Source organism: Rhineura floridana, chromosome 14 (assembly GCF_030035675.1).
Source record: "Rhineura floridana isolate rRhiFlo1 chromosome 14, rRhiFlo1.hap2, whole genome shotgun sequence".
Taxonomy (NCBI): domain Eukaryota; kingdom Metazoa; phylum Chordata; class Lepidosauria; order Squamata; family Rhineuridae; genus Rhineura; species Rhineura floridana.
This window is the reverse complement of record NC_084493.1, coordinates 27,596,934-27,622,913: the sequence shown is the minus strand read 5'-3', so window position 1 is coordinate 27,622,913 and position 25,980 is coordinate 27,596,934. Positions and strand designations below refer to the sequence as shown.

General features: G+C 44.4%; 1 protein-coding gene across 2 annotated transcripts in view; it reads left to right on the top strand.

The window, feature by feature from the left end:
• The window catches only part of SCAPER (S-phase cyclin A associated protein in the ER), a 306,133-nt gene that overhangs the window by 49,226 nt on the left and 230,927 nt on the right, over positions 1-25,980 (top strand). For both annotated transcript variants that reach the window (XM_061595510.1, XM_061595511.1), the window contains exons 6-8: positions 11,125-11,225; positions 14,028-14,144; positions 15,008-15,168. In XM_061595510.1, the coding sequence (XP_061451494.1) occupies positions 11,125-11,225; positions 14,028-14,144; positions 15,008-15,168 (379 nt within the window). The remainder of the gene's footprint in view (positions 1-11,124; positions 11,226-14,027; positions 14,145-15,007; positions 15,169-25,980) is intronic.

The following is a 25,980-nucleotide window of genomic DNA, read 5'->3' as shown; positions in this document are numbered from 1 at the left end:
CTGATGACACGCAACTCTATTTCTCCTTTTCATCCTCCTCAGGTGAGGCTGTTAACGTGCTAAACCATTGCCTGACTGCGATAATGGACTGGATGGGAGCTAACAGACTGAAGCTCAATCCAGACAAGACTGAGACGCTGTTGGTGAGTGCCTTCTCTGCTCAGCTGGTGGATGTTCATCCTGTTCTTGATGGGGTTACACTCCCCTTGAAGGAACAGGTTCGTAGCTTGGGAGTTCTCTTCGATCCTTCCCTGTCTCTTGAGGCCCAGGTGGCCTCGGTGGCACGGAATGCTTTCTACCATCTTTGATTGATAGCCCAGCTACGTCCCTATCTGGACAGTGACGACCTCGCTTCAGTTGTTCATGCTCTGGTAACTTCTAGATTGGACTACTGCAACGCGCTCTACGTGGGGCTGCCCTTGAAGACTGTTCGGAAACTACAGCTAGTCCAGAATGCAGCGGCCAGATTGTTGACGCGGACCAGAAGGTCCGCTCATATAACACCTGTTCTGGCCCGTCTGCACTGGCTTCCTATTTGTTTCTGGGCTAGATTCAAAGTGCTGGTTTTGACCTATAAAGCCCTACACGGCATGGGACCACAATACCTGGTGGAACGCCTCTCCCAATATGAACCTACCCGTACACTACGCTCAACATCTAAGGCCCTCCTCCGAGTACCATCCCATCGAGAGGCTCGGAGGGTGATGACTAGAACCAGGGCCTTTTCAGTAGTGGCCCCCGAACTGTGGAACAGTCTCCCTGATGAGGTGCGCCTGGCACCGATGCTACTATCTTTTCGGCGCCAGGTGAAAACCTTTTTATACTCCCAGGCATTTTAAAGTGTATTTTAAACAGCATTTCCGTATTTTGGATGTTGTTTGGTTCGTTATTGTTTGTTTGTTTTGTTTTTTTGATTTATTGTATTTATTGTATTTATATATTGTGCTTGTTTTTATCTTTTTGTACACCGCCCAGAGAGCCTTCGGGCTTAGGGCAGTATATAAATTAAACTAACTAACTAAATAAATAAATGTTGCTTCTTTGCACCTCTAACACAGGGGGTGGAAAGGAGAGGCGGGGGGGCGGCTCACAAAGCATAGGACTGGCAACACCCCATGCACTGTGGTTCCCAAGCTTGGGAACCCCACCCAAAGGATTTTGACGGGTGGGCGGGGCAACCCATCTGTCAGTAAAGTGACATAATGCTGTCGTGGTTGACAGATGAGTTGCCTCATCTAGCTGTCAAAGTTGGCCTGCAGGGTCGAGCAAATAAAGATCCAGCCCTTGGACCCAAAAAGGTTCCGCGCCTCTGGTGTAGGCAGTCCTGAGCTGGATGGGCCAGTGACTTGACTCGGTATAAGGCAGCTTTCTAGGTGTCTCTAAAAGAGCCCTTTCACCTTTTGGTCTTTAACTTGTTTTCTGTGTTATACTCAATGGGTTTCCGCTTTACGGCGGGGGTCTGGAACGGAACCTGCCGTATAAGCGGGGCCCACCTGTAGTTTGGCACACACTGAATTGTATGTAACCTTGTGCACATGGAGTTCCACTTGTGCAATGGGACTTCCCCTTTCTCTCTTCTCCCCACCCCCCCAACTGCTCCTGAGGGTCCCCCAACCCTCCAGAACAGATTTTGAGAATGGGCGGGGGGGGAACTGCAGGAGATTGGAGAGGAGTGGAACGTTCCATTGTGCAAGTGGAACAGCAACATTAGATACACCCCACTGACTGCATCTACATGTAAGACTAAAACACAGTTTAGTGATATAAGGGTGCGCCTGTTCAGGCTGTAGGCTGATGTACTTCCTTCTCTCACCTGGTGTGGTCATGAGGAGGAGTTCAAAAGTTGTCCTTCAATTTTAGACTAACTGCAGCTTGTCGTGATGTACAAATCCAGAGAAACTGCAGTTAGTCTTAAACTGTGATTTATTTCAAAGCCGACTTCAAACGGTGGTTTATGAAGTTGGTTTGTGTTTTTTTTAATGAAAATCAAAGTTAAATTAACCCCACCTTAGGCCCTAACTTGAGGAGTTGGATGTTACACTGAACAGTGGTTAATCAGCCATGGCTAATCCAAAATGAAAGCAGAAGCTTCCAAGCTTCTTCTTGCAGCCACGTTGAAGGAACGGAAGGGATGGGGGGGGGGCACAAAAGTTCACACAGGCTCGTCTTTGTAAAATAAAGCCACAGGTTAGTGTTACATATGAACATAGCCACTTACTTGGGAGTAAGCCCCATTGAACTCTGTGGGACTTGTTGTATACTCAGAAGTGAGTATACATGCACAGGACTGCACTGTTAATAGCTAGCTTTCTAATTAAGTGTCTCACTCGCACCTCATAAATCACGCTTTCTTTCCTTCAGAATCACTATAGGGATGTACTTGACCTTGAAAAAGCATGGAAGTTTCAAATGGTTGTGACTTATAGTACAGAAACAGGCTGCCCCATAAAGGTTCCTTTTTTGTCAGCACCTTCTCAAGTGGTACATGTTTCCACTGCTTCTGCACCATAGGGTATATCTGCTACACTCAGGGCCGTGGGTGAACTGGAGAGCTGTATTGATGGTTGAGACCCTAGGGCCCTGTGCACAAGGATTGTGTGTCAGTAGGACAAAGGGATGGCGCCAACCATCCTGCCGTGTGTGCCAGTAACTAGAATTAATTACAAACCAATCGAATCCGTTGCAGCCAATTGGTAAACTAATTGGTAATTTTAGCTGTACATCTATATGTAGTTATCTGGATGCCTGTAACGACGCTTTCAGAGCCACTTTTGTTCAGCTGCCTCCTGCTTGACAAAATGGCCTTCATAGCTTTAGGGAGAAAGATGTGCATCAGTGGATATGGGGCCGCTCCATCTGCTTGTCTTGTTTGTATTCCCTTGTTCGTAAAACAGGACTCGGATTACAGCTGCATGGTACTTGCTCTGATAATTTTGGATAACAGTGGAGCTACGCATTCCTTGAAGTAGGCTCCTTATAGCCATTAACTGTAATTTTTGTCTTCCAGCCATCTCTAGAAATATAATTTCATGTTTTCAGGCTGACCAAATGTTTAGGAAGAAGCAAATCATCAGGTTGAGAGTTCATTTCTTAGCTGTGCTTTCTGTGCAATTTGTTCCTTGTTGTCTGCACTCCTGTGTATGGCCATCTGAAGAGAAATAGGCTTGGTCTGCTGTTGGCAGAATTGTGACTGGATGCTGGCTCTAATATTTCATTTTGTGGAACAAGTTTTGCTGCTTGCTGGCTTGGCATGGCAAACAACTATCTTTTGTGTCTCCCTTTCTCTTTAAAAAAAAAGAAAAAGAAAGAAAAATGTTCTTATTTGAACAAGTTCTTGCAGCCAATTTAAAGACTGTGTAGTAGACTAGTCATCTGCTTTTTAACCAAATAATTGATACAGAATTACTTTTATTTAATATTAAACCCTACCTAAGAAGCGCCCTTCTGGGTCAGACTGAAGGTCCCATCTAGTCCAGCCTCCTGTTTCCCACAATGACCAATCAGATGTTTCCAAGAAGCTCTCAAGCAATGGCCCTCCCCAGCTTGATTGTCACCTCCCAGCAGCTGGTGTTCAGTGACATACTGCCTGTGAACATGAGTATTCTATTATGCCATTGTAGATATCAGCCATTGGAAAGGTCGTCCATGAATTTATCTAGTTTCCTTGTAAATCCACGTAGGACTGCAGTCCTATATGCTATTGCCCAGGACTAAGCACCATTAAATGCATAGAGACCTGGAAATAGGATTGTGCTACAAGCGAGCGGCAATTGCCACACTTGTAGCATTGAATTCCATACCTTTAGTTATGGGAATTGGTTTTAGACATGGAAGGGAGGCTTGAGACATCTTGTGATTTAATAAACAAAACTGCCACTCACTTATTGACAGGAAAGGCTATCTTAAACATTTTCTGTTTTATTCCACATTACACCAACTTGCCGGAACGAATGCACTTACTTCAGAATAATAAAGTGTGACCTGAACTCTCAGTGCCTCTTTTTATAATTGAATTGTAACAATTAATCAACTAAAGATAGGGTGGCCACTTACACATTGCCAAAAAAGATTTGCATGACCAAAACAGCGCATAAAAGAGGGCACCATTTTGCATAAAATTTGCATGTGGTGATGTGTATAAATATATAGATACAGATTTAAAAATAATTACTATAATTTAAATAGAAATACATTTCACCACAGTGGAGAAGATAGCAGGTGACTTGCATGGCTGCTCAATGGGCTTACCAGGTAATGTTGATGGGCAACTTCAAGGCCTAACTACACTCCCTCCTTTATGTTTCTTTGTCTTTTCAACTGGACTTGAACTGGACAGCCGGTTGCAGCATTTAGGGAGTTTTAGTTTAGAGAAAAGGCAATTAAGAGGGGACATGATAGGAGTGTATAGAATTATGTGTGACACGGAGAAAGTGAACATAGAGGTTTTTCTCTCTCTCTGATAAGACAAACTCGTGGACTTCCAATGAAGCTGAATGTTGGAAGATTCAGGACAGAAAAAAAGAAACTACTTCTTCACACAGCACATAATTAAATTATGGAATTTGCTCCCACAAGAGGCAGTGATTGCAACCAATGTGGATGGCTTTAAAAGAGAATTAGATAAATTAATGGAGGATATGGCTATCAGTGGCTACTAGCCATGATGGCAATGCTCTGCCTTCACAGTCAGAGGCAGTATGCTTCTGAAAACCAGTTGCTGGAAGCCTCAGGAGGAGAGAGTGTTCTTGCACTCAGGTTCTGCTTCTGGCTTCCCATAGGCATCTGGTTGGCCACTGTGAAAACAGGAAGCTGGACTAGTTGGGCCATTGGCCTGATCCAGCAGACTCTTCTTATGTTCTTAGATGAGTGTCCTCTGTAACCTAGGGCACATGATCACTCTATCTAAAGATGGCAGAGGAATCCAGAGGGGGGGCAAGTGGAGTCAGAGGAACTGCCAAATTCAAGATGGAGGAACTGTCAAATTCCAGCTCTCTCCAGGTTCATGCTAGCAAAACAGAAAGGGAAGGGAGTTTCTCCACATGTTTTTTTGTTTTCTATTGGCCCATGCTTTTGTTTCTATTGTGCAGAACACTTTTGACTTGTAGATAATAGTTTTTTTAAAAAATTTGATTGGACAACCTCTGCTTATTTGAAATAATTGTCTTATGTAAAAGAGGAGTGAACTGAATCACATCCTGCTATTATAATGAGAAACCAGGCTTGTGGGAGTAAGTTCTATGGCTTATAGGTAGACAATGGAACAGTTGTCTAATATGAAACTTGGTAGTACTGGAGAGATAACTCTGAGGATAACCCATGCCAATTGGGGTAAAAATGATAAATAAAATGGCTTATTTTCAACAGGTTAAACAATCTATGAGAGACTCTGGTTTGTTTACAGGTGCTGTGCATTTTTCTTTCATAGACTTTCCCCACCGCTCCCTTAAAACAACTTGTTAAAACAAAATATTTTTTGTTAATTGAATTTTTACCTTATTGTTGTTTTCAGTGTTTGAATGTTTTTTTGTGTCTGATGTTTTACATTGTTGATGTATGGTTTGCTTCTGCTGTTGCCTGCCTTGAGCTTTTTGTGCAGAAGGGAGTCTACAAGTGTGTTAAATAAATAGCTAACATTTCTCTTATTCAAATTCTGGTGGGGTTGTTATAGCTGTTGGGTATGGTTTTTTCCTTTCAAAAACAACCTTGGAAGTGGCACATCTAAAAGGTGAAATAAAATATTATTCAGACCATAAAGGCAAGGATGACAAGGTTAGGTGGGGGAAATGCCAGATTTATTTGGCTTGCTGTCTATGTAATCTTAATTATGGTGTTTCGGGTCTGAGTGTGACCGTACCACTTGTAAGCCCATTGTTTCTGCGCAAGATGAAAAAAACACACACAGTCATATGAAGTGGCACTATTCAGATCATATAAATTAGTATCAATCTAGTAGATCTTTATTCCCCTCTCCTTAATAATGTAAATTACAGTCTTTACAGGGAACTTATAATAAATGATAAATAATAAACTTGCTATGCTTGTGCACTACATGAATTGCCTATAGCGGACCTAGTAGCTAAAGTAGGGCTTTCAGCTGGATATTTTTGCTGCATTTGGATATAGTGGTATAATATGCTTAGTCTGGCTTGCTTGGAGTCTGCTGCTAAGGGAAGTCTATATTTAAAAAAAATATTTTCCTCTTTTGCTGCTAAGTTGACTTGGGAAAGTTGGCTCTCTTAATACAAAACTAATAGATTGCTTAATCTGGGTATTATGTTGACGACGTCAGTGTCGTACTTTTAATTGACCTATTAGGTATATTTTGTGCTCATTTAAACTTCGTTTTTTAAAAAAATTAACTCTCAATGGTTGAACTGTTGTCACTGTAGTGTATTATAATGTTTATATAATGTATTATGGCTATTGTGCTAATATTGTACCTTAATTATCTATTTTCTGTGAACCCCTTTGAGCACAACATATTTGTGGAAAATCCAGTGTATAAATTCACTTAGTTTCCCCCCCCCTCATTATGCAGTGTCTGCTGGGCAAAGTGGGCCCCACTGTTCATTTTTAAAAAGCCTTTGGTAGTAACAGGTGGAGGAATTCACAGTTCTTTTAACTTTGAAAGTAATTGTTTGATATCTTTGTTTCAAAGTCCTTTTTTCTCTGAAATTCTCAGAGTTGCAGATACTCTGTCTGTAATCCTATGCATAGTTACCTGGGAATGATCACCATTGAAAACGGTATGACTTGCTTACAAGGAAATGTGGATAGGATTGCGTTGCAAGATAAGTATCTCACCCTTAAGTGGTAGCAACCTGGAAATGCTGGGATGGATGAGTTGATTCACTTCCCCTTCCCAAAATAAAGTATTATTTGTTAATGTATTATAAAACATACTACGTAATAAAAATCTCTATGTGGTTTACATAAAAACAATACAAATACAACATTAACTAAAATTTCCTAATAGCTAGATGAAGCAAAACATATGTCATAAATAAAACTTAGCAGTTATATGGGCAGATCATCCGATTTTATGAGTCATGAAATGCAACAGGTATGTGAAGAATTGTCATTGTGTGATTTGCTGTAGCTGGTGGCCCCTGAGGCTTTGATGTATATAATGTTTTAAACGAGGTATTGCAAGCCAGCAGTCTGTCCATGTCTCAGTACATAAGGAACACTGTTTAAGTTTGTTATGTCCCATCATGACTTTGCATGAACACTAACCTTGACATATCAAAAGATCAGTAGTGGGCAATCTGTCTTTCAGAGAAGCTTGTCTAACATTATTCATCTTCTTACTAACAAGCTTCTGAGAAACAACTAGGTTGCCTGGGACACAGTTTCAAAACCTCTGATGTAAGCAATAAGGGCAGCATCTTGGAGAAGTAAGAGAATGTTCTGTCACCTATTTAAAGAGTTTTTATTGTTAATTTACTAATAGGCAAAACATCTTGAACCTACCTACAGCCAGCAGATATTTCTATCAAACTTTAAAAAGCAGGGAAATTGGGTGGCTATAGTGAATGCACCAAGGGAGCAGGAGACTTGACCTACTCTCTGAGATATTGTACTGCCCTACAAATTTGTCAAAATGCAAACACAATTTGGGTTGGTGTTTCACAGTCCAATCCACTTCATACGGAGCTTGGAAGAATTTGGTAACATAACAAATCCATGTGGCTATAGTATACAGCCATTCTCGTGGCTGTATAATAAACTGACTATAAATGAGTATTGTTGTTGTTGGTTTATTTTCCATAGGAGGAATGCCATCATGCGGGTAGTAGCTCCACCTATCGTCCGAAGGCAAGAATGTTTTTGAAGTCAAGACTAGGGGCGTCAGGCCCCTCCCACACTCCAGTTCATTCTTGCCTTCGTACCGAACTAGTTTGAAATCATTGATAGCGTAGCTCATAGGATAAGTTTTTTGCCTTTTCTGCATTTTGTGTGACAGGGTGGGAGATTTGTGTGTTAGTCCTGTATGTTCCCTTCTCTGTCTTGTCTTGTTTAACTCATTGTTATCCCTGGGGAATCTCTTTGGAGGGGTCTACCATCTACAAAAGCCATCTACAACCAACCCAACGCCTACTACATCTAGGGGCGATGTTAGACACCAAGCAGGCGATGGTGTTCCTGTCCTCAGACCGCATAACTGCTGTCACAGACATCGCAAGATCTCTGATGCGCCAAGCGACCGCAGATGTCATGCTTCTTGCCAGAGCTCTCGGAATGTTGGTGTCCACCATCCATATTGTGCCATGGGCTCGCGCACATACTCGCCAGCTTCAGTGGGCTTTGCTGCCTTTTCAACAGGACATCGTCAACTCAAATCATCAAGTGATCTCCCTGAGCTCAGCACTGCGCCTGTCATTTCGCTGGTGGACGAGGGTTCAACACCTCACCCAGGGCACTCCGTTCAAAGAACCCCACAGGACTGTCATCACCACAGATGCCAGTCTCCTCGGCTGGGGGGCCCACTGCAACTCCCAGTTCGTTCAGGGGGTTTGGACCGCAGCAGAGCAGACTCAGAGCATCAATTGGCTGGAGTTAAAGGCTGTCCACTTTGCACTGCTCCATTTTCAGTCTCTGTTCCCCTTGGACCATGTTCTTATTCGAACGGACAACACGTGTGCCAAATCTCATTTAAACAGACAAGGGGGGACCAGGTCCTGTCCTCTGCAGAACCTAGCTCACCTCATCTTCGACTGGGCAGAACAAAATCTACAGTCTTTGAAAGCAGAACATCTCGGGAATTTGGAACATGACAGCAGACTGGCTCAGCAGACAACAAGTCTTCCCAGGAGAATGGAAACTTCATCCAACTGTTTTCCATCTTCTCCAGCGTCACTTCGGCGTCTTCTCAGTCGACCTGTTCGCCTCCAGTCGCAATTGCCAGCTACCCAGGTACTTCGCTCGATACCTGGACACGACAGCGGAAGCGGTGGATGCTCTGTCACTGCCGTGGCCAGATGGCCTCTTGTACGCCTTCCCTCCAGTACCACTGTTAGCCAGAACCTTGAGGAAGGCGTGACGCGAGAGGGCACAGCTGGTTCTGATAGCACCATATTGGCCCCGTCGACCGTGGTTCTCGGATCTCCTTGCAGCGTTGGTGACGGATCCTTGGCCACTTCCAGTCAGGCCAGACCTCCTATCCCAGGGCCCAGTATGCCATCAGGATCCCAAGTGGCTCAACCTAACAGCATGGCTTTTGAATGGGGACATTTGAGGTCGGCTGGATTGTCTGACGCTGTTATTGACATTATTTTGGCCTCAAGAAGACCATCCACCACCCGTATCTATCAACATACTTGGGTGGCATTCTCCAGGTGGTGTCAGTCCCAGCACCCCGATCCTTCCCAGGCCACAATACAACAGGTGTTGCAATACCTTCTTAGGGGCCTCATGATGGGACTTAGACCCAACACCTTACGTCGGCATGCATCCACTCTGTCATCAATTCTCTCAGTGTCCTCCACTGGTGCACCTATTGCATCGCACCCCTTCATCAAACGTTTTCTAAGGGGAACCGCTCTACGCTCACCGGCTGTAGTCCACCGTTTCCCCTCATGGAGTCTGTCAAAGGTTCTGCAGGCTTTACAACGCCCTCTGTTCGAACCTCTTAGAACTGTGCCCTTACGTCTGCTGTCCTTCAAGGTCCTGTTCCTGATTGCGATCACTTCTGCAAGACGAGTGTCGGAACTGGGCGCATTGTCATCTGCCCGCCATCTCTGTATCTTCCACAAGGGTTCTGTTGTATTGAAGACTGATCCTTCCTTCCACCCCAAGGTCGACTCAGTTTTCCATTGCAACCAGGACATTGTTTTGTCTTCCTTTTGTCCGAATCCTAACCATCCCCTCGAGAAGGTTTGGCATTCGTTGGATGTTCGGAGGGCTCTCAAGATCTACCTGTCTAGGACCCAGGATATACGACGGACTGAGTCTCTGTTTGTATCCTTTCATCCAAGGTCTATGGGGCATAAAGTAGTTAATTCCACCTTATCCCGCTGGTTGCGTGCATGTATTGCTTTAGCTTATGAGTCCCTTCAGCTACCTGTCCCAGCTAGCATAACAGCTCATTCAACTAGGTCAGCGGCCACTACGGCTGCTTTTGCTACCAACGATCCTGTTGCTGATATTTGCAGAGCTGCAGTTTGGTCTACTCCACACTCGTTTATAAGGCATTATAAAATAGACCATTATGCTTCTGCTGATGCCTCTTTTGGCAGACGAGTGTTGCAACAGGTTCTTAATGATGATTAGCATGTGGGTGGTCCCTCCCTGTTATGGGTTGCTTTGGTACATCCCGCATGATGGCATTCCTCCTATGGAAAATGGACCATTGGTCTCACCTGAAGGGTGATTTTCATAGGAGGAATGCCATCACGACCCTCCCAGTTGGAGGATGACTGGTTATTTTTGGGGGGTTCTTTCATATATCCCTGTTACGATATTACATTTTGTTTGTGTGCTGCAAATAAAGTTCTTCCTAACAGAAGTTGCCGAAGGCGTCTGCTATTACTTTCTTTACTGGTTCTGACTGGTTCTCCGCTATCAACACACGCCACACACACACCTCTCTCCATTCTTCAAGCAGGCAAGCAAAAGGTGTTATCATTGTTCAGTGACACATCCCAGCCAGGTAAAAGCATTTGAGAAAGGTACAGAGCCAGCCTAGTGAGGGGTGTGGCCTGGGAAGAGGACGTAGCCTAAGGAGATTCCTGAGGGCAGATAGAGATTTGTCCTGTGTGTCTGAGGTCCCCCCACCCTGCGTCATAGGGTTTTTTGGTCCTGGATTCTTCTCTCTGTGTATGGCTATCTCTTTACTGTTAGTTTCAGCGGGAATTATTTGATTAGTCTTACTAACTCCAAAATGGCTTCCTAGTCCTCTTTCTTCAGTAAATGCATTGTCCCCAAAGGCTGCAAAAGCAAATGAGTTGTTAAATAATGAAAAGCAGGTATATTTTGCCAGTCTAGCTATAACAAAATTAAATATTATGTAGAATAATATTGTTAAAAAGTGGTTTTTAAACAAAAAAATGCTCCTTTGTTTTATTTCATTTCTCTTTTTTGGTTTGTATATGAGATTATCTTTTTTATACACTTCTGTTGTAGGAGGTGTTAATGATGCTCGATAACTATGTACGAGATTTCAAGGCTTTGATTGATTGGATACAGCTGCAGGAAAAGCTAGAGAAGGCAGATGCCCAAAGCAGGTAATAGGAAAATATTTCCATGTAACTCTTGTTTCTTTTCTATATATTATGCACCTTGTTTCATTCTACCTGCATGACTCCCAGATAGCGGCCCAAATACTGGCACATTGCAGCCACAATCAAGTTGTGCAGTTCTCCCCTGTGTGTGTGCTTCTATTCTCTCCCTAGTTTGCAATAACTGTGGCTTGCTGCAACATTCCAATCAGGCAAACTATGATTACAGTATGTTGATTCATAGTTTACATCTAAGCCACAGTGGGAAAGCATGCTTTGAATTGGAGGCAAGCTGCTCTTTGCATTCACTGTAGTTTATCTGATTTGGATGTTGCAGCAAACCTGTGGCTAAATTGAACCAGAAGTGCAGGAGAGGGAAGCTCTGTGCAAACAGGGAAGATGGAGCACAGACATCTGAGGCACTACCCTGAAACCCAGACCATGGTTAAGCTGTGATATCTGCACTGACCCTTACAGCTGAGTCCTTTAAAAGGTAGAATTTAGTGCTACACTGTTGCATGTCCCTGTACTCTATGTGCTGAGTGAATTTCACTAGGTAAGAGAATTATTAGGATTATTGTTTTATTAATTTGTAGGCGCTTGCTTACACAAGCTCACACAGCAATGAAGTTGTTAGTCTTCTAGGTATTACAACCTGTTAACTCAGATGATCACCTAGAAGTTTCTTTTGTTAATGATTCATTTGTATTTCCAGAAAAGGTTAGTAAGGGCTGTGGCTCTTTCTGCTGGATTAAAAGGAACAAAAGAAGCGTTATTCAAATGCAGAGATCTCTTCACTCCCTCCTTCACGTGAAAAGGGAAACAAGCCAGGAAGCCACAGATAACCATCACTTCCCATTATGTGTGAATTGGGAGCTGTGGTTAATAGCTACCAAGGAAGCTGGGATTTGGAAACCAGCCTTTATTAACGATGGTTAAAAGCTGGCTTCTGAATCTGGATTGCATGGAAGTGATTAACCATCATGGATCCTGATTCACATGCAGGACTGGCCCAATATGTTTTGTTGCCTGAGAACAAAATGGCACACCCTCGGCCCGTGTGCAGAATCCAGCTGGACTGGTGGTTGAATTTTACTTCAATGCTGGTGCTAGGGCAATATCTCTCACTGAACCTGAGGGCAGCAGGATAGCTTAGACGGCACAGAGCAGGCTATCTTAAAGGTGGTAGGGAATGATGGGGGGCACTGCTGCTGCCCCTGGCATCTGCCACTTGAGGCAGGTGTCTCACTGTGTCTAATGATTGGGCTGCCCTGTTCACATATAATGAGAACCTATGGTTACCTGCAGCTTCCTGGCTTGTTTCCCTGTTTGTGTGAAGTGAGAAGTGTGGGAGCCATATGCAGATCCACATACCTTGTTTGTATTGTGGCTTGTAAAGCTAGGATTAGATCATGCAAACCAACTTCTTTTTGACTAGTTTTCATGCTAAAGTTGTGATGGTTTTGTATAAGAGAGCACCATCATTTCAGCCTGGGGCCCTTTCTACATTCCACTTTGGGGATGGGTCTTGCTTGCACATCTTCATCTTCTGTTCCATGTAGACTTCTAGATCAAAGTTATTATCGGTCAGAAAGAAGCATCAAACACATGCATGTTTGAATATGAGAAATAATTTAAAACAAATTGTTTCTCTAAAGATGATTTACAGCTATTTCATTCCAGCGGGCTCAATTTTAAAGGAGTTTTCCACAGGTATGGTTGCTGGTTGTACTGCCTTCAAGTCGATTCCGACTTATGGCGACCCTATGGAGAGGGCTTTCATGGTAAGCGATATTCAGAGGGGGCTTACCATTGCCTCCCTCTGAGGCTAAGAGGCAGTGACTGGCCCAAGGTCACCCAATGAGCTTCATGGCTGTGTGGGGATTCGAACCCTGGTCTCCCAGGTCATAGTCCAACACCTTAACCACTACACCACACTGGCTCTCTTCCACAGGTATATATATTTCTAAAACTGAGGCAATATCTTATATGTATTTGATTTATATACTATTAAAGTTTTGATTAACTATTTGTCTCCTGATAAATTAGAATGGCTAGATTCTGTAGTAGTAAACTTCTGAATGCTAGTTGCTGGGGAATGAACAATGGGAGGGCTGTTGCCTTTATGCTCTGCTGATGAGCTGCCCACAAGTATATGGCTGGCACTGCTGTAAACAGGATCTTAGACTACACAGACCTTTGGTCTGATCCAGCAGGCCTCATGTTGGCGACATGATGTAGCCAGAGCTTTTCCTCCAAAGTGTTTTGCAAGGCTGCTGAGTTATGGCATTCTGACAGTGAAGGACAGTTTAGCCAGGTGAAAAGCTTGGGATGCCAACTATATACTAGGGATCCCCAACCTTTTGGGGCCAAGGGCATATTTTGTAATCTGTTGTGGGCACCACAGAATAGTTATTTCACAGAAGAAAAACTGGTGATGCTCAGAACACTGCAAAATAGCCAAAGCATCTGACCCCCAAAACAAATAAAACACAGACAAAAAAGCAGACAGCACCCACTAAAAAAAAAGCAACTCGCCCCATCATTTTTTTTAAAGCCCCAAAATCTAATTTTAAAAAATAAAATGAAGCACTAAGAGGGGCAGGAGGCCTTGGCAAGTTTCAAGTACAGTGTCTGAGGACACTGTGAAACTTATAGACACCATGTTGGGTACTGCACTATATACAGTGGATACTTACTTGCATTTCATACTTCTGCTTTACAGCAGCCAACAGTGTGATTTCAATTGCATACACATAGGGATATCAGTGCATAGTTTTTATTTAATATTCCATACTGAACTTGCAGGCCAACTTCACTAGCATGGGAAGTAAAGAAGATGTCTCCGGGACGCCATGTAATTCCAAGCCCATCAACTGACAGAATCAGTGTAACGTCAAATGCTCGAAGAAGTCTGAACTTCGGGTATGGAAACTGAAAAGCCTTTATGATTTCCAGAGCAAAAAAGGAGATGTTTTTAAAATATCTGTTCATTGTCATGGATTTCTCACTGTAGTTTTTATTGCTAAGCTTAATTTGCAGCAGTTTTCTATTTTTCTCTTATAACTAACTCAGCATGGCTACTGAGCATGCTCAAATCATCGTTGGGCTGTTTGGGTTGGGTTCTCTCTCCCCCCCCTTAGTTTTTTTAATTGTTCTGCAAACCTTGGGGTTCCCCTGAGCATTCTCATACCTCCCTCTTGTTTTCCTGTTTTGGCTCAATTTCTGTCAGCACTCACCATTTGTGTTTTCTATGAGAGGGAATGATACTTATTTTTAATTCTATAAATATCACTGTCTTGACACATACAGTCAAGAGCATTCTAAGCCTTTGGGGATGCAAGATCTGAATGTGGAATTTGCTCCAGGATGAGAAGTGGAAGAGGTCTGTCTTGTTTTGCTGTCATTTTGCAATGGAGAACCAAGTGGAAAAGTAGTTCATAGGAATAGGTAATACATGCTGCGATTAAAAACAAACATATGTTTGGCAAACCTCAACAATTTTTTTCCTCGTGGTTCTGGGCCTTTCCCCATAAACTCACTCTGTATGGATCTCTGAAGATCCCAGTTTCTGGGCACCTGGATTAAAATCAGCTTGTTGTGATGAAACAGTTGTGTGAATGCATCTTTATTTAGATTGATGGTATTAAGTTGTGCATTAATAGTTAATTTTGGTGCTTTGGTTGAGCCAGTGGAAACCAAGAGGAACCAGAAAAAGATAATGTAAGAATGCACAGAAGGCTGTTCTTAATGAAAATGTTATATGTATGACTTCTTCCTTTTCTTAGGACACCATCTGCAGCAGTGACTTCTAATCGTCTGGTTCCGTCAGGTGTAAGTTGGGCAGACAAAGTGAAGGCAAACCATACAGCAACAGTTACCAGTTCAGAGATGGCAACAACACAAAAGTGTATGCCAACACCAGTGCAGAAAACTTCACAGAAAAATGGCAAGTCTCTATAAGTGACCTGATAACTTACAATAATGTACCTGTTTTGATAATGCACCTGCTTAAAAATGGAATACATGAGGAGATAATGACCCTGTTCAGACATAATGCTAAATCATAGTTTAGCATTATGAGAACTAAGCCTAGACACAGCCTTGGAATCCTCCACTTCCCATTCCCTCTCCAGTGCAGCTGCTAGGAGAAGTTTGGAAGCATTTGCTTCCATTTTAGATTAACTGCATTTGTGGTTAATCTAAACTATGGTTACTGAAAACAAGACAACCTCATGAACAATGGTTTGACTCTCCCTTGTTTCCATTAACCATAGTTAGGATTGACCAAAGTTTATCCAGTTTTGGATAACACTGCAAGCTGCAGTGAATCTTAAATGGAATGTAAAGCTCCTGAACTCTTCCTGACAGCTGTGCCAGAGGAGGCGGGGCGGGGGAGAATGCGAGCTTGCCAAGGATTGTTCTTACAACATCAAGCTATGGTTTAGCATTATGTCCAAAGAAGCAAACCTTAGCTACAGTAGATTGTCTTTGATTGACTGTTCCGATTAAGCCATCAATTTTTTCTAGATTAAAAACAGAGGCATACTTAAAATACCCCCATTTTCATGTCAAGCTGTATTGCCAGAACCCCCTTCCCCCTCCACTATTACACCCTGCAGCAGCCTCCAGCTGTAATGTGTATGTTTACTCTGCAGTGATCTTGCCCTCCATTAATCTGAAAGCCAAGAGATTGGGGTGGTGGTAGTGAAAGATAAATTAGAAAAATATAATTTATCCTACAATGTGCTATTGAGATCAAATTATATCTCAGCAGCTGCAGCGTGTGAAACTGCATGATGCCTTGGTGTTCATGTGCGTACATTTATGCACATATGCACCTGAGGCAAAGCTGCATCCATTGCAAGATGAAACTGCTCAGATATATCACCTGTGGAAGTTGCCAAACTTGGAAAAATAGCACCTTTCAAAACTTGGGCTAATAAATGCTGTTTAGTGCTATTTTCATATTGATTTAATGCTGGTCCATGATGGCTTTAGGCTGATTTTGTGTTGCTTAAGTTCAACCTTCCGCAACCTGGTGCCCTCCAGACTTTTTGCAGTACATCTCCCAACAGCACAGGTTGGTGAACACTGGCTTAGTTACTGTATCGAATGGTTTTAGATTTGTTTGTGTACATTGATCTTGTTTTATATATAAATACAGAAATGGAAATAGTGTCTTATCCCTAGTAAGTGGGGACAATTAGAGCGATGTTCCTCAGTATTTCTGCCAAGATTTATTGTATATGTTTACCCATTAAAAGCTAAACATTAGGTTTGTTAGAACAAGGTAAAAAGACCTAGCATATTAATGCCATCTGACTATGTCAGAGGGGTAGCTTGTTACTCTGTTTTTGCTGTAAAGGTATTTCAGAGTAATTTATTTTATTTATTTTTATTTATTTGATTTGATTTTTATACCGCCCAAAGCCTGAGGCTCTCAGGGCGGTGTACAGCATAAAGTGAATACAAGGCAAAAAATACAATAAAATGACAATAAAACACTAAAAACATACATTTAAGTATTTAACAGCCTGGTATATATTAACAACAATAAAATATGTTAAAATGCCTGGGAAAATAAAAAGGTTTTAACCTGGCACTGAAAGGATAGAAGTGTAGGCGCCAGGCGCACCTCGTCAGGGAGACTATTCCGTAGTTCGGGGGCCACCACTGAAAAGGCCCTTGATCTCGTTACAACCCTCCGAGCCTCTTTGTGAGTTGGAGCTCGGAGGAGGGCCTTTGATGTTGAACGTAGTGATTGGGTAGGTTCATATCGAGAGAGGCGTTCCGCCAGGTATTGTGGTCCCGCACCGTGTAAGGCTTTATAAGTCAAAACTAGCACTTTGAATTTAGCCCGGAAACAAATAGGTAGCCAGTGCAAACGCGCCAGAACAGGTGTTATATGTGCAGACCGTCTGGTCCTCGTCAACAGTCTGGCTGCTGCGTTTTGCACTAGCTGTAGTTTCCGGACTGTTTTCAAAGGCAGCCCCACGTAGAGTGCATCGCAGTAGCCCAATCTAGAGGTTACCAGAGCATGCACAACTGAGGCGAGGTCGTCGCTGTCCAGATAGAGACGTAGCTGGGCTACCAACCAAAGGTGGTAGAACGCATTCCGTGCCACCGAGGCTACCTGAGCCTCAAGAGACAGGAATGGATCGAAAAAAAACCCCAAGCTACGAACCTGTTCCTTCAAGGGGAGTGTAACCCCATCCAGAACAGGTTGGACATCCACCGTCTGGGCCGAGAAGGCACCCACCAACAGCGTCTCAGTCTTGTCAGGATTGAGCTTCAGTTTATTAGCTCTCATCCAGTCCATTATCGCGGCCAGGCAACGGTTCAGCACATTAACAGCCTCACCTGAAGAAGATGAGAAGGAGAAATAGAGTTGCGTGTCATCAGCATACTGGTGACAACGCACTCCAAAACTCCTAATGACCGCACCCAGCGGCTTCATGTAGATGTTAAAAAGCATGGGGGACAGAACCGATCCCTGCGGGACTCCACAATGGAGAGTCCAGGGTATCGAGCAGTGCTCCCCAAGCCCTACCTTCTGGAGACGATCCACCAAGTAGGAGCAGAGCCACTTCCAAGCGGTACCTCCAACTCCCAACTCCGCGAGTCTCTCCAGAAGGATACCATGGTCGATGGTATCAAAAGCCGCTGAGAGATCCAGGAGAATCAACAGAGTTACACTCCCCCTGTCTCTCTCCCGACATAGGTCATCATACAGGGCGACCAAGGCCGTTTCAGTGCCGAAACTGGGCCTAAAACCGGATTGAGATGGATCAAGTTAATCGGTTTCATCCAAGAGCACCTGGAGCTGGCTGGCAACCACCTGTTCCAAGACCTTGCCCAAAAATTGAATGTTCGCTACCAGTCTGTAGTTGTTCAAATTATCTGGGTCCAAGGAAGGTTTCTTCAGGAGTGGTCTTACTACCGCCTCTTTTAGACGACTAGGGACCACTCCCTCTCTCAAGGAGGCATTTATCACTTCCCTGGCCCATCCGGCTGTTTCAACCCTGGCAGCTTTCACTAACCAAGAAGGGCAAGGATCTAGTGCAGAAGTGGTTGCACGCACCAGTCCGAGTACCTTGTCCACTTCCTCAAGCTGTACCAACTGAAACTCATCCAATAAATGAGGACAAGACTGTGCTCCGGATACCTCATTAGGTTCAACTGCCATAATATTGGAGTCTAAGTCCCGACGGATGCATAAGATTTTATCTTGGAAGTGCCCAGCGAACTCATTACAGCGGGTTATCGATGGTTCTCTTGATATCCTGAGGGCTAGAATGTAAAAGCCCTTGGACATTTCTAAAGAGCTCCGCTGGACGGTTGAGAGATGATTTAATGGTGGCAGCGAAATATCGCTTTTTCGCTGCTCTCACCGCTCCTGTATACAATTTCGTAGAGGCACTTACCAAGGCGTGATTGCATCCGTCAGGAGTACGCCTCCTGCACTCAAGCCTCCTCCTCTCTTGTTTCATCACTCTCAGCTCCGGGGTATACCACGGAGCTGCATGAGCTCAACATGGGAGAGGGCGTGCAGGAGCGATCGTGTCCACGGCCCGGGTCATTTCCGTATTCCACAGTTCGACCAGGGCTTCGACAGGAGCGCCAGTCTTATCAGCCGGAAAATCCCCCAGAGCTCTTTGGAAACCCTGAGGATCCATTAGTCTCCGAGGTCGGACCATCTTAATAGGTCCCCCACCCTTGCAGAGGGAGAGGGTTGCTGTAAGCCTAAACTTCAACAAGCAGTGATCTGTCCATGACAATGGGGTCGATGAAAAACTCCCCACCTCCAGGTCACCATCTCCATGTCCAGTGGCAAAGATCAGATCAAGAGTATGCCCCGACACATGCGTTGGGCCAGTAGCAAATTGAGACAGCCCCATGGTTGCCATGGAGGCCATGAAGTCCTGAGTCGCCCCAGATAAAGCAGCCTCGGCATGGATGTTGAAGTCTCCCAGAACCAATAGTCTGGGGGACTTCAGCAGTACCTCCGAGACTACCTCTGTCAGCTCAGTTAGGGAAGCCGTTGGGCAGCAGGGTGGGCGGTACACCAACAGTATTCCCAGTCTGTCTCCTTGACCCAGCACAAGGTGGAGGCACTCCAAGTCAGTCATCACCTGGACAGGGTGCTTGATGAGCGGGAGAGAACTCCTATAGGGCACAGCTACCCCACCTCCCCGACCCTCAGATCTACCACAGTGTTGAACCATATACCCAGGTGGGCAAAGCTGGGAGAGAGTAACTCCTCCCTGATCACCCACCCAGGTCTCGGTTACACATGCCAGGTCGGCACCCTCATCAACAATTAAGTCGTGGACTAGGGAGATTTTATTATGTACCGACCTGGCGTTCAGAAGCAACACTTGGAGATCCGAGGGCTGGCTGATAGGATAACCAACAATCCTGTGGATGTGAGGAGGACCGGAACAAGGCACAGGCACAACTTGTCTGGGACGAGTTCCCCTTAACTGGCATGTTCTCCTCACAACACCATACCTCCCATTACCCGTCACTACATTAATTGGGGCCCCCAAAAGTCCCCCCGCTCGGCACAAGGTCCTCTCTCCCAGGCACATAATAGAATACACAAAGACTCACACTCACGTACTCATATACTCAGAAAAATTCATTCACACACAACACCGTTCACAACAACACATAAATTCAAACTCACACATTCAAATAAAACTCATTTAAACGCATTCACACAAACCACAATTAAAACAATAGCAACAGGCGTTAAAACACTCAACATTCAAACAGACGGTCTGGTATGGCCAGTCTCTCAGTATAGCAGCAACAGCAACAGCAGCGCCCACGTTCACAAACGTCGACAGTAGCAACCTGCATCAGAATGCTTGACTGTTAGTAAGTGTAGTCTTTTTATAGATACTCCTGCAGTGCTACAGTTCCCAACAGTTGCTGCCGAGTAGAACAGTTCACCATAAAGTGCAGTGCTAGTATCGACCAAGGGGAACAGCAGTAGATGGAAGTAATATCTCTCATTCACTAGATAGCTAGAGTAGAAATTGCGTGTACGAGCTGGGGTATAAAAGCCTCACAGATTTATTGTGGCATGAACTCTACTACATGCAAGTTCATGCCACAATAAATCTGTTAGTTTTTAAGGTTCCACAATACTCTTTGCTGTTTTCATGGCTGACTACTAGAGTTTTTTTATAATTAAAAAAATACTGGCTTTTTACTTTGTCTTTTAAAAAAACCCTTATAGACTTTATACATCATCATGGGCATCAGGGACCACTATTTAAAAAAAAAAGCCCAAAAGGTGTTAAGTTTCACAGGTTTAGGAGTGTGCAAGTGGCCCCACAAGGGCAGTATTTGGCTAATATCTTCAAGAAAAAACTGATAGGTAAACTGTGTCTGTAGAGACCAGGGTAAAAGAACTATGTTAAAAGTGATAATGGATGGCATGTTCTTTGAGTACAGGTGGAATCCTCACTGGTTGTAGTTTATTTTGCTTGAAAGGTCTCTTTGGATGAGAGATTTTGTACTAAAAGCCTGGAGTTTCTTGAGAGATTCATTCCCTATTAATCTTCTATTAGTGACCTAAGGATTCCACTCCTGTTGATATTAATATGAATGCTTCAGAATAAGGATCTTTTGGATTGCAACCCTAGGGCTGTTTACCCTTGATTATTGTCCTAAATGCTTAAATTGGTTGAGAGCTATTGTTCAGACTCCAACTCCTATTAGAGTGGGCTAAAGTGGGGAAAACAAGGTAATCCCCCTTTTACAATTTCCAGTGAAATCTGCCCACTGATGGATAAGTATGTGATTCTTTGCAGACCCTCTAGAATAGGAGTAGTCAACATGGTGCCCTCCAGATGTTATTGGACTCCACCTCCCCTCAGCCCTAGCCAGCATAGCCAATAGTCAGGGATGATGGGAGTCCAGCAACGTATGGAGAGCACCATGTTGACTATCCCTGTTTTCGTAAAATATTTTCAATAAATGCAAGGAGATTGTTTCAGTGAGAAGCGAGAGTTAACTAACAGTAGAAAGCTGTATCCAGTGGGATAGATCTCTTTGAAGTAAATGTTTTAATATAAAGAATTGACAACTTACCACCACTGCAGTGGGTGTCTTTGTCTCTTAATAAGGTTGAAGGGCAGTTTTTCCAGATGGAATAATGCCTAAGTGGCTTTGGGTTGGGGGAGGTAGCTTACAGTAGCAGATGGTTTGTCACTTCGATGTAATACAAGAGGAAGCAGAGAGTGGGAAACTCAGATGTGACTAGAGAATTGTCAGAATAGCCCAATGAATTATTCATTGACAAAACTGGACAAGTAATCTAATCCAGCTGGTGAGACTCAGTGTGGGATTGTCAATGAAGTGTGTGAGTCTTTAAAAACAAAAACAAATAACTCCCCTCTGTCCTAGTTGCAATTTGTGGCCTTACTATGGACACCTCCATGCCACCCACACCCTGTGTGTCTGGGATTAATGGCACTGTTGAGACATGAAATGTAGAACTCAATTATTAAAAAAATTATTTGTTAGCTAGATCTGCTTATACCAGGAGTAGCTAATGTGGTGCCTTTCATATTTTGTGGATTTCAATTCCTTTCAGCCATGACCATTGGTCGAACTAACTAGGGCTGATGGGAGTTGTAGTCCAAAACATCTGGAGGGCACCATGTTGGCTATTCCTGCTTATACAATGGGCTCATCAAGATTTCTGACTGCCTCCACAACTTAGTTTCAGTGATGCTGCAATGTATCTCGTTCCCTGATAGTTCATAAGGCACTGCTGTGCCGGCTAGGGCTGATGGGAGCTGTAGTCCAACAACATTTGAAGGGCATCAGGTTGCGAAGGCTGCTTTAAGGGTTGTCTGTTTTTCGTTGTAGTTGACAAAAATGAGAAGTTCACAGAAAATTAGTAACAACATTTTTATGCTTCCCAAAACCATTCCTTACCATTTTGTCTATTTTTTTTTTTAAAAAAATGCTGTACTATGCCCTGCATTGCAGTACGTATCCTTGGGCATCACTGAATATATTTATAAGCTTCCTGTCTAGTGTGCCTCAGCCATAAGAGTTCAAATGCCACAAGTAAAAAGAGAAAAACTAGTTATTCCAGAATCAGCATCGTCATTATGCCAGCACCATGCAAGGCTCTTTACAGAGCACAAGAGAGATCCCTAATGTTATAAAAGTTAGTGGGGTGTCCAGATTTATTAGTACTCTTTAAATAAATTATAAGGATTTTTAAAGCATTTTGTTCTGTTTCTGTATGATAAGGTAAAGATCAATATATCGTTCAGGATTCAAAGAGTTATGCTAGGTATGCCCAACTGCGTAGTGGGATTTTCCTTTGAATAGGAAGCCCACCCCACCCCTCTGCCATATCACACATTGCTTTAAAAATCCCCTTGTTTTTCAAAGAGGCTTGCCATGAAGTGGCAGAGGGGAGTTCAGAAACATGAACCCCCACCTTCCTTGGCCTTGTGGCACTAGCATGGTTCACTGGATCCAGTTGACTCTTCCCTAAGAACAGATAATAAAACTTACCTTTTGCTTATCACAGTGTTGATGGTTTCCATTTTCAACTTTTATTCCAGTTGTCCCAACTGGGGGAGGTGGGACGACTTAGATGTACTTAGAAAAATATGGACTACATGCAACTTAGCCTCTTTTAAATGGGGAGATGGTTGGGTCATACAGACCAAACTTAATAAAAAGGTTATATTCAACCAGCACTAAGTACTATATGTTGTTATACTGTCCTGACATGTGTAAGTTTAGTGCAGGCTTCCCCAATTGGATGATGTTGGGCTCCAGCTCCTATCAGCCCCAGCCAGCATGACGGGAGTTGTAGTCCAACATCTGGAAGGCCACAGGCCCTCTATGCCTGCATTACCACAACATGGCTGGAAGCATTGGGGAAAGTGCAGTGTTTAGAGATTCTCACGCGTGGATGAGTTGGAGAGAGAGACCTGGGAACCGAAGGGAGCAAAGAGATGCAGAAAATAATTAGGAGATATCAATAGCAGATTGTAAAGATGAAGAAGGTGACCCAGATAAGGACTTGTGGCAGGACTTTGATTTGGAGTTTGGGGCAGGAGATGAGATGGACTGGCTTAAAGGCTTTTCCCAGAGAAGAGAGTGGGAGGAAAATGGCTACAGTCTGTTGTATGCTGATGAGAACACAAATGTGTCCCTGGAGATGCATCCCAAGAGTCTGCAGGCAGCAGCAGGGATCAGCTGGGACTGGGAACTCCATGAAGCCCCAAGACAAAGGGCCATGTGGGAAACTGCATGGTTTGGAGGTGGGAGTGTTGCATCTGGGACTCAGCAAAGCAATCCTGGGGTCTGTGTGGAAGAGCTGCTTCAGCTACAAAGGGAAGTGGGGTAAGATCAGCCCCTCCTTAATGGGCAGGCTGGGATTATGCCTCTGTTAGGGATTGCAGCTCAGCCAGACTGGAGTACCACCATCAACAATTGGGAAAGGAAACAGAGCTCTGAAAATAATCTTGACCCAGGAGCAAGAGGGCTGAGAGCAGAGGTTTGAGTGTGCGCTCTGGTGGACCACTTCCTATGGTGGTGGGCTCTGCTAAGCTTTCTTGGCAGCAGTAGAAATGCTCCTGCAGTGCCCCCAGTGTGTCACTCAAGGGCATTGTGGGAAATTAAAACTGAAGCTCCCATACCTTGTTACCCATCACTAATCAGAGCACTGCAAAAACATTGTTTTAAATGGGGTCTGGAAGAGGTGTCAGTGGTGTACACTGGAGTTCCAGCAGCTGCTTATTCATGTACTGCCAGTTCTGGCTGAGAGAAGTTATAAGTCTGTTGTGACCCAGGTTGGGAGGGGACGCATTGACAAAGGTGATACCGGCTTTGAGGACTGGGGCGATGAGCTGAGGGAGGGGTCGAGCAGTGAGGTGAGTTCACAGCGCGCCCAGTCTCCTGGCCTCCCTGCTGGAGCGCAACCTGAACTGTCAGAGACTGTCCTGTCAGAGACTGCTCCATTAGACACACACCCCTCACCCATGCCCGAGGTGCCGCATTCTCAACTTGACATTCCCCAGTTAAGCACCCCACAGCTTCCCACGTTCGAGCAGAGAGTTAGCCCCCACCTCGCTGGATCGTCGCCTTGTAGTGGTGAGTGGGCTTGTGTGTTCCAATGAAGCCTATGAGAGATGCCGTCAGGAGTCATGTACTCCCAGCAGGGTCACCCATGGCGGTAAGGTCAAGGGAGAGGAACCAGGCAAAGAACTATCCAATAATGTCCTCAACTGCAGAACAGGCAGAGGATAGCAATGTGTATGTTACAATGGCTGTGAAGGTGAATAAAGACTGCAGCAGATAAAAGACTTCCAATCGTCGTGGTATCCATGCCATTGGATCAAAGCCTTTTTCTGTCAAGATTATGTGTTGATCGTTGTGCACCGATCTTCCCCCATAAAATAAATTCATGCACAGGTGTCTTCCAACCAAACCAAACCAAACCAAAAGTCCCATGGCGATTGGCGAATGGCAACGGGGGCAGGACTGTGAAATCCGGAAGCCCCTACTCATGGACCGGCACATGGGCAGTGGATACAGACTCAGTCATCCTGGCTCAAGGATCCAGAATTAGCCTCCACAGTCACTTATGGACCCACTGTTAAAGACCTTATCTTGGAAGACAATCTTACTCGCCCACGAGTGATCGCCAATGAATGAATGAGCCCCCACCAGTTGGAGGGGGAGGCTGGGATCCAGTCCCCATCACTTCACACTCAGAGGCTTCAGAGATGTGAAGTCCAGTGGATGAAGTTAAGGAGGAGCCATCGTTTATGCATGAAAGCCAAGCCTACTTAAGTGGACTCAGGGGAGGGGTTCATTGCTGAGTCAATGTCTGAGAGCTGCAAACGCATGCTTAGTCAGTGTTAGCTAGGGCAAAAGTTCCTAGAAAGAGTAGTTAGATTGATGAATTGTAAACCTTTTGATATATCTATTACTGTAATAAAAAGAGAAAAACTTGGAGAACCGCATGAGACTGTGTTCCTCGGCTTTGGACAGGACAGTTTGACTCGGCCATAATCTTCTCCATCCCACGCACCCATGACAGAAAGAATGGAAGTGAGCGGCAGAACATGGGAGGACATTCACAGAGCCATTGAAACCTTGATAACTGAAGTCCTGAGCCTTGGAACTGAAACCCAGTTTCTTCCAGCCAAGAATCAAGTCTTGCACCTCCAGATGACTCAGCTAGTGACCCAGGGGATCCCCACACAGCAAGCGCAGGGGACCGTCCAGCCCATTCCAGCATGCTGAATCAAGTCTTCCGTGGGAATGCCAGGGAATGTGAGTGCAACACGAAGTGGAAGTTCACACTGACCACTGAAACCTGGAGAGCCTTCAGACGGCCTGGAAGTTGATTCAGCTGCAAGTGCGTTGCGCACAGTTCTTCGCCAGATTCCACTCCCACATTAAGTACATTCCCCAGGCACAGAACCACTGGGCTGATGCCTTGCCTGCAAGCCAAAGAAAAAACAACCTACAACACAACTATGTCACATAATTCCCTTAGAAAAGATGGTTGCTGCCGGTTGCCCTGATTCTTGGTATGAGGACCTGCACAGAGCCCAAGAGCAAGATCCGTATGCTCAGGAGCGGATGCGGGAGCTGGAACAAGCAGCGCAAGACTGTGCGCCAGGATTCCCTTGAAGAGGAGGGATGCTGTATCATGATAAAATCCTGTACATGCCTCCAGGAGAGTTGTGAGCCAAAGTCC